The 9,883-nt window shown below is 35.2% G+C and overlaps 1 protein-coding gene across 1 annotated transcript; it reads right to left on the minus strand.

Annotated features, from left to right (window-relative positions):
- Positions 1 to 4,258: 4,258 nt before the first annotated feature.
- Positions 4,259 to 9,064, minus strand: LOC137726049 (uncharacterized). The gene is made up of 6 exons (XM_068464909.1): positions 8,798 to 9,064; positions 7,883 to 8,088; positions 7,205 to 7,496; positions 6,300 to 6,407; positions 5,058 to 5,302; positions 4,259 to 4,702 (listed from the first exon to the last, which is right to left on the minus strand). The coding sequence occupies exons 1-6, from the start codon at positions 8,987 to 8,989 to the stop codon at positions 4,585 to 4,587; spliced, it is 1,161 nt and encodes a 386-aa protein (XP_068321010.1). The 5' UTR covers positions 8,990 to 9,064; the 3' UTR covers positions 4,259 to 4,584.
- Between the last annotated feature and the right edge of the window lie 819 nt (positions 9,065 to 9,883).

A 9,883-nucleotide genomic window follows, 5' to 3' on the forward strand; every position in this document is an offset into this window, starting at 1 on the left:
AGCGCGAGGTTTCATGGTGTGAGGACAACCCGGTCTGTTACATCAATTTATATTGGAAATTTGAAAATAAATATTCATTCAATTGTATGATGATATTTAGTGTATCAAATTGTGTTTCTGATAGATTGAAAATTTTCTCTAGCAACATAAGCTTTTCATTTATTTTTTTCTCTTTTAGTTTTTAAATAACAGACTTGATGGAACTTCATGTTTATGATTAAAATATTTCAATTGACGAAATTTCATGTATATGATCGGAACCGTTTACATTATAAATTTATATGTAAAAGTCAGCTTAACAAAAAGTAAAAAATATATGAAATCGTTTAGTCATCGAATAATATAAAAACAAATTATTAGTAACGGTACAAGTATTACAAACCGTTTATTTATTTACTATAGTTGACCAAGTAAACGAACTTAGATTTGATTTCTTTAGATAATTTTTATAGAATGATTTATATTATGAACTGTTCCAACTATAAGCACGAAATTCTATTAATCGATCACAAAGTATTTTGAGTAAAAACTCCTCAATTTAAGGAGCCAAGTTTTTCCCATTTTTCAAAAGAGTGAAAGAAAGAGTATTTACCTATATGCATTTTCCATTAAGAACAAAGTGAAAATTTATTTTTAGGAGTGGGCAAAGTTTGGTATGGTTCGCTATTAAAGATAATATAAGTGTAGTAATAAAAAGTTTGCATCGATTGGGTTGATTTGGTATTAGGTTTTATTAGGTATATGAGACCGAATCATGCCGATATCAATTGTTTTGGTTAGGAAGCAAGTTATATTTCCAAACAATTATAGAACCTGTTCATCTATTAAAATACAAACACAAATAGATTCTTCAATGTGTTCAAGTTACAGTGACATACAACAATGCAGAGTTTCATTATATTTTGCTTCATTCATCACACATATATTTAGCAAGTGTGATTTCAACAAACTATGGGCTCATTTGCAAGGTTCTTTTAAAAAAACGTTTTGGTGAAATTGATTTTGGATTTGAAAATCAATTTAAGTGTCTTTTGAAAGAAGCACCAGATATGTGCTTCTTGCATAAATCACTTAAAGTACTTTTTCAAGTTCTACTTGTAAAAGAGTACATGATGATACTAGGAGATATGATGAAGATAATCATGCTTCAACTTCTAGAGTCCAAAGCCAAGATTTGGAACCACGGAAGAGTAAAAGAGAAATTTGCAAAGGATTTTGATCCTGATTTCCTCACTTTTCTAAATGAAGAAGAGCGTCAAACTTATAAAGCTGCATTAGAATCCTCTGAAGCACCTTATTGGAAAGAAGCTATTCAAAGTGAAATGGAATCCATCATGCAAAATAATACATGGGAATTGGTTAATTTGCCTCCTGAAAATAAACCAATAGGACACAAATAGATTTTCAAGAAGAAATTGAGACCGGATGGTACTATAGACAAGTATAAAGCTTGTCTAGTTGCCAAAGGGTATCGTCAAAAAGAAGGACTTGACTATTTTGCCACTTAATCACCCGTAACTAGAATAACATCTATAAGGTTATTAATAGCTATAGCATCCGTGTACAATGTCAAGATACGTCAAATGGATGTCAAGACTACATTTCTAAATGGTGAATTAGACGAAGAAATATATATGGAACAACCTAAAGGTTTCATTGTCAAAGGTCAAGAAAAGAAAGTTTGCGAATTGATTAAGTCATTATATGGACTTAGACAAGCTCCTAAGCAATGGCATGAAAAATTAGATCACAATATGATCAAAAATGGATTTGTGATCAATGAAAGTGATAAATGCATTTGTGTTATGCAAATGAAAAATGCTTGCGTTATTGTATGTTTATATGTTGATGACATGCTTATATTGGGAACAAACAAAGATGTGATTAACTCCACAAAGAAAATGCTAAATTCTAGCTTTGATATGAAAGATATGGGAATAGCTGATGTGATTCTTGGAGTTCGAATTCTAAGGAATTCAGATGGATATGTCCTAACTTAATCACATTATGTTGAAAAGGTTCTAAAAATGTTTGGACATTATGATTGTAAACCTGTAGTAACTCCATTTGATCCCATTCATAAACTTACTAAAAACAAAAAAGAGAGCGTATCTCAATTGGAGTATACCCAAGTTATAGGTTGCTTGATGTACATTATGAATTGTATAAGACCTGATCTTGCTTATTCAATAAGTTGACTAAGTTGGTATTCAAGTAATCCTGGAAAAGATCATTGGAATGCTTTAATAAGGATATTAAGATACTTAAAGCATACAATGAACTATGGTTTGCATTACACTCAATATCCCCTAGTATTAGAAGGATATAATGATGCAAATTGGATTTCAGGGAGCACAGACAGTAAATCCACAAGTGGATATGTATTTACACTTGGTGAAGCAGCTATGTCATGGAAATTGTCTAAGCAAACGTGTATAACACGTTCGACAATAGAATCAAAGTTTATAGCCTTAGATGTAGCTGCTGATGAAGTTGAATGGCTTCAACATTGTGATATTCTATTATGGGCCAAGCCTGTGATTGCAATATGTATACATTGTGACAGCATAGCTGCACAAGGTTGAGCCAAAAACACTGAATATAATGGGAAGTCAAGACATGTAAGGCGACGACATAGAACCATTAGGCAACTACTCAAGAATGAAACTATTTCCATTGACTATATTAAATCTATGGAGAATATTGCCGATCCTTTGACAAAAGGCCTATCCAAGGATCAAGTGACATTTATATCGAGGGGAATGGGTTTAAAGCCAACTCAATGAGTTATAACTTGACGGAAACCTAACCTAGCTAATTGGAGATCCCATGACCTAGGTTCAATAGGCAAACTAGTTGAGGAAAACTCAAGGTAAGAAACACACAATCCTTACTCATTCCTATGATGGAAAATAGTGTGTTGCCTGTAAGACGAAGAGGGTGAATAACTATTCTTAATAATGCTAATATGTTATGCTTAAGATGAATAAAACAGGCTATTCTTGATTAGCATTACCTATATGAGATTGATGCATCTTTGAGAATTGGTATGGCTACAATTTTCTAAAGGTCTCATGAAATTAGGATATGTTCAAGACCAACATGAACACAACCATATGAATTGAAGTGTGTCAAGATATGATATGTGTGATACTTATTGTTTCGATTTACTACTAAGAATGATCAGTTCAAGATATTAAATTCACTACTTCATTAGGTAAGTCTGATAAGTACTCACTGGAGAAGGTTCAAGTCCAAAAACACATATCCCGATGCGTATCATATATGATTTGAAAGAAATTGGGCCAAAGCCATGGACCATGGGCCTTAGACTTGGAAGGTTTGGGTGTATATATTAAATGTCAAAGATGGGCCTTGGGCTTTGGGGCTCGGCTGGACGAAAAACAGAAGTACCATTTTTACATTTTTGATTTTTGAATTCAGGTTTTTCTTCTTTTTTTTCCCGAAAGGATAAGACTGATCACATGAACAGTTATGTCCGTTCGACAAGGATAAACATGAATGGCTATAACTATTCAATTACACCATTATATATATGGCAGAGAAACAACACAATCAATTCGCCAAGAATCCAAGTTCTATGCAAGAACTTGGGTTAGATAGTTGTATCCTACAAGATAGACGTCCATTGAACTACTGCACTGGTGTAGGGGCGAATTTCTGTCTTAGGAGATTGCTTCTACAAGCCTCTATCCTCCGAAACAAGTCAGTGATTTGTGATTTTATATGCAATTTCATTAATTGTACGTATTTTGATATATATTGTATCTGTTGTGAAATATTCATTCGAAATAAACTGTCCAAATTATTATATATTGTGTAATTGACATTTGATTGGTTCTAACAGTTTCAAACCATTTTTTAAATTTATTTATCCGATTTGATAACACATTGGGAGGCTTCATGAACCATCTCATCCGTAATTCCTAATTTTTAGTTTCCTCAAACATCTTATTTCAAGTTTAATCTACATTGAATAATTAACGGGTGCGTATATTTCCAAATGGTAAACTTGTTTGCATTTTATGGTTTGCTACCATGTTGGAAGTACCAGACGTCTTCAGATCAAGTTAAGCTTAAACAAATGAAATGTGTGCTGTGTCTGTTTGATTAAAAAAAAAAGAAAAGAAGAAGAAGACAGAACCCAGAATGGCTCGTGGCAACGCCCTGGCCTAGAATGGGGTAACCGAAAGAAAAAATCTCCCACTATTTTTTTTTTTTTAGTTTTTTTAAGAAATTGGCCGAAGGTACACATACGAGTATTTTACTGAGTAATCGGGAAAGATAAAACCCAGACTACTGAAAATCCTGTTTGTCCAGTATAAAAATAATAAAATTCCCCCTCTTTCTTTCTGGGCAATATATTCCTTCACATTTCCATCGGCATAACTGATTCTTAACAATAATGGTAGTAATGTAGTTTGGGCGTAAATGAAATTTCCATCTACGAGTATACGTATGTGGCCTACACTTGTTCCTACTTTCAGGCTTGAGTGTCTTCAAATTGAAAAATGCAAATTTTGTACACATGAATGCACATTTAAACAGAAGCGAGACAAACACTTAGGCAGTTTGATCATCATCAGGGGTATCGCTTTCAGCATTGCTTGTCAGGGATAGAAGCTCCGTCAGCTCCATCCGATACTCTAGACCCTTGAGGTAGTGTCCTAACAGCATGCACCTTAAGGAAACGATTCAACTGGATTAGTACAAAATTTATTACAGAATCTATTGGAAAACCAGTAGATACTTAACAATACAGGGGAGCTGTTTCTAGCAGACTCCAGAAAAGTCCTCATGCAGCCCTCTTATGATTTTTTTGGAGTGGCAGCAATAGAGGCCGCAGATAAAAATTAGTACATTGGCTTGGGAAAAACTTGACATAAAAAAAACCACCAGGAAATTGCTAGGCAAAAATACTACTTGCCGGGACAAATTCCCAATTTCCAATGAATCAGGCACCCAACAGAAAAGGAATATAACGGGGGAAGACACTTAGCATAATAATAATAAGAAGAGTAAGGAGCCGGCCTAACCAGAAGAGGAGACGCGCCAGGTAGTCCCGCGTTAATGAAATAAGGGGCTGAAAATGAAGTGAAGTGTTTTCAACAAGTTCAGCACAATCTTCACTCTCACCATTTATTACTCCAGCTGAGGCACTCTCGGATGAAGGAGGTGCCTTAGAATGCATCTTTGGAGAAAGGGTTGCAAGTAGACCATGGATAACAGAGTGGATTATTTCTTTCAGTTCAGGGGACGTTGGTTCTGATAGCTCAGCTACCTGTTCATAGAGTTAATTGTGTTAGTCACAAACAAAATAGCAATTCGGACGAGCCAGCCCGGGGTACTATAAGAAGCTAACACTAAAACATTATTACCTGAGAGTACAGCACAACCATACTGCAAAGGTTACATGGAGAAAGAAATCTAATAATAATTAACCTTATGACAACCTAAATACTTTTAAGAAAACTTAGAAATATCAATGTAAAATTATGCTACTGTAACCTGATAACTTCCAACGAGTCCGAAAGTTAACCAAAAGCCACATCATCTCTATATATCCATGGACATGAATTAGACTGCCATGTCAACATACATTATTAGTTTAAAAACGGGGTTAGTGAAGGATTGCACTCACGGACTGATTCCAGGTCAAATGAAGGAGTTTAAAGAATGATGAAGATTTAATAGTTTATGTCAGTTAGTGGTAAATGAGAATGTTTTCCACTATTAGTGTTATGATGTTAGCAATGCAACTGGGTACAGTGAAATAACGTCAGCAATAAACCTGGCATTTTCCAAGTTGAACCAAAAGTATCAGAAACTGCTGTCATATGATCCTTAAATTTCTCATTATCTTGAATAAAAATCGTACATGAGCACCAGTTTGGATGTACATAGGAGAGGAAAAGAAAAAAAGAAGTTAGACCAACCATTAAAAATTTACTCTTTTTTTTTCCCCTAAGCTGTCTTATCAAAAAAGGGGATTAGGAGAAAACTTTGTTGATCTAAGATGTTGCAGGGAAAGTCCACAGAGAGTTTTTTTATGCTCCAAATCCAAAGACATGTATAGCTATTCATTGCAGCATGGTACTGGTGTACAAAAACTAGCATTAAAAAGCTAACATCAGTTAATCAACAAATATAATGTAAAAACTGCAGTAGTTGCACCAGTCAGTAGCAGTATACACGAAGATCTACTACCAAAAATGTAAATTCACCTACTATTCCGAATACCAAATCAAGAAAGTTTTCAATGTTGAAGTAATAGCAACCTCTTCTGGCTGTAACGATCTCAAATAGTCCAGCAAATCATTCTTTTCTTCCCCAACAAACTGTTGCATTTGAAGAGCAGCACTTTTCCTCTTGACTTCATGGAGTTCCTTCAAGAAAGTGAAAAAGTAGCATGATAATAATTTTAGAGTTTAAACACAAACAAATCATCAGTTGATGAGAAAAGTGGTGAAAATTTCAATCAATGCAATGTAAACTCAAGTTGAAAATAAAAAAAGAGATTCAAACATTTTTGTTTCCGGCAACTGCAATGAAAAAACTCCAATAAAAATATTAAAGATTTTCAATCAGAAGAAAATTCAATGAGCATAAAATAACAATTAGAACTTTCTGTTTATGTGGTACAAGATTGGGACTGACATGACTTTTCATGTTAACCAAACCCTTCAATTCACCATTCTGTACTATTAATGACATGGCATGACCTTGGTAAGGCCATGTCTACCAGATATTATAACGTGTTGAGAACAATTTAGACAAGAAATGAACTTCACAACATTTGGCTATTTACCTGCAACCGAAGACTAAGTCGTCAGTTTTATCACTAACAAACGATTCTACATACAGTTACACCCTAAAAAACTTCCAAACCCAACCACTTGAATTGGTAAACATATAATCTTTAAATCCAACTTTGCTGAGGCCTTTTCGATGAATCATAGATAACACTTCTTTACAGCTTTGTGCTACGCCTACGGTGCCTTTAACAAGTGTCACTTTATCATATCTCAAAGGGACAGCACAAAAGGTTACTTTAGATGCTTTGGCATCAAATTCTGATGAGCTGAGCTATCCATTCAATAAATCACAAGGTCCAAAAAACACAAATGATTAACTTGAACTACTTTCCCTACCATGAAAGATTCCATATAAAGCTATTTAATACCTTTTTGGCAGAAGATAAATGAGCCTGCAACTGAAGAATATATTGTTGAGCCTCAGGAGACACTTCACCAAGGCCTTGAATATCAATATTCTCCAATGAGTCTTCAGCAACTTCTCCGGCATTGGAAGAAAACTTATCTTTTGCAGGAAATTTGATAATATTTGCACTTTCAAGCAACATCCCTTGCAAATCAACTTTACCATTTTTTGGTGTTTGTTTTTCAAGCTTATCTTCACATAGATCAAAATTCCGTTCTAGACAAAGCCTATATTCGGCATTCCTTAGAGTATACCTGAAATAGAAGGAAAAAAAAAAAAAACAATAGTTTGTAAAGTACGCACACCCCAAATTTTGATTGATATCGGTTTGCAAACAGAAAAAGTACACTTTAAGTCACATAGTATGTGAATTTTAACTAGCTTATGACCTGATAAGTATGTGAATTTTAACTAGCTTATGACCTGATTATCAGTTGAATAAAATAATACGAACACCAAACTTATAACTGGACTATTGATGTGGAAGAAACCAAAAACAGGCATCAATAGAGGAAAGCAAACAACGGTATCAAAAATGACCAAATAATAAGAATGTGGAGTTGTCTTTCTCTCAACAGCCGAAAAGAAAGTGGTGAAGCATGAAATAACTTGTAGTATTAGATATATAGTATTGACATACCCAGTCATCATTGAAGAAACCAACAACTTAGAGAGGGGTTTCCATAAGGCCTCAATAAGAACTTGAAATTGATCAGATGGAAGTAAGCCCAACATGCCTGAAATGGTCCTTTTCATGGCATCCACGGTAGTAGGTGGAACATCTTTCTGAATAAGGCTCACGTTCAAGGGTTCTATCTCTTGTATCAAATCTGCGAGAACTGACTTCTAAAAGAATGGGGCAAATAACACAAATGACGGAGTTATTGTCAAGAAATCAACTTATTCATCGATATCTAACATATGCATAGAACATCTGTGATGCTACCAATGTCGTTTAAGTATCGTCTTCAATGTGTGTGACAGGGGTGAAAAAGAGAAGCCATTATCAATCCCAATAGAAGAAAAAAAAAACATAATTTGCAAAGTCATATTATACACAAAACTAGTTTTTCCTAGGTATAACCACCAAGATGCATCAAAGATGAGTGTCTAACACTCCTTCCTAGGAAAACTTATCCCTCCCAATCCTACCAATTTTATGGGGATTGGAAGGGGTAATTTTGCTTGTGACTAATCGTCTTCTACCTTAAACTGCAAGGAAATTTGTGGCATCCACCTCTTCATTCAATATAGATTGAATCGAGGGAGTTATCTAATCCAATCTAATCACAGAAACCAAACAAGTACTAAGAATACTTCGGTATTCATATTCAATCATTTGAACTCACTCCCAATTCAGTCCACATTTTCACAATTTCCCATTTCTTAGATCATAATTCTAGGTCAAAAATATGAAACCAATTTAATTGGAGCTAAAATTCTACATGTTCTTCATCGTCACAAAGTTTGAGGGAAAAAAAATTCAACCCTAATTTAACTAAACGAGAGAGAGAGAGAGAGAGAGAGAGAGAGAGAGAGAGTTAAAACAGCTGACCTTGGACTTGGGGGGCCGGATTGGGCGCCTAAGATCATCAAAAGGAGAAGCGGAAGAAGCGAAAACTAGAGCTGAGAATCTTCTAGTTCTGGAGTTAGTGGTTGTGGTGACGTAGCGGAAGATAGGACGAGGGCGGCAGAGAGGAATTAGAGGACGAGAAGAGGAGGAGACGGAGGAGGGAAGGGTCGCCATGGAAATTACAACCACCACGGCACCGCTGCCCTTCTCTCTCTCTCTCTCGCTCGCTCTTTCCTAACTGTGAACTAACGCCAACCACGAAAACCATAAACCAACGAATCAACATTCAGAACAGTTCGGGTCAACCCGTAACAGCTGCCTTAGCCTACCCGCCTTTTTCTGCTCCCTGCCTTCCCAGGTCAGTTTCCCTCCAACAGTGTAGCCCGTACAACCAATGGGTCTTCTTCATATGGATTATGATTGTGAACTGGGCCTTAAAAAGGCAAGGTTTGGCCCAAAAGTGTAAGTGCTCAAGTTAGATATTGATTTAGATTTTGTATGAAATGGTTTACCGTTTGCAACTGATTCGTTGTAAAAGAGCTGTTTTCGGTATGAATATTGCAAAAAGCCTACTGCATAGCAGATCAATGATTTAGTGTGCCTTTTGGAACTCGAATTTAATCTCAATTATTTTTTTGGAACAAAAATATAAGAATTTTGCTAGGAAACTCAATTTTCGCTCTTTTTTGGCAGGATTCTGTCTATTCCGTCAAAATGAGATGGAATGTGCTGACGTGGCAGGTTAATTTAGTAATTTCCTCCTATGTGGCACTTAGTGAGCCATTTTAATGGCTACATGGGACGAGTTATATTTACACTAAAAGATGGGAGAATAAATTAAGATCAAATATGTCATTCATGATATTCGAAACTAAAACTTCTTATTTGCATGTGAAAATATTACCACTAGATAGTAACTTAGACACGCACTTCCGCACATGCATAAAGAACTTGAAAATATAAGCAATAGACTGCAACCTCAAGATTCAAGATTTTGAACTTCTACAAGGGAACTTGTCAAACGAAAAATTTGCTAACATGTGAAACAATTTGAAAGATTAGAAGTTA

This window comes from Pyrus communis, chromosome 2 (assembly GCF_963583255.1).
Source record: "Pyrus communis chromosome 2, drPyrComm1.1, whole genome shotgun sequence".
Lineage (NCBI taxonomy): Eukaryota > Viridiplantae > Streptophyta > Magnoliopsida > Rosales > Rosaceae > Pyrus > Pyrus communis.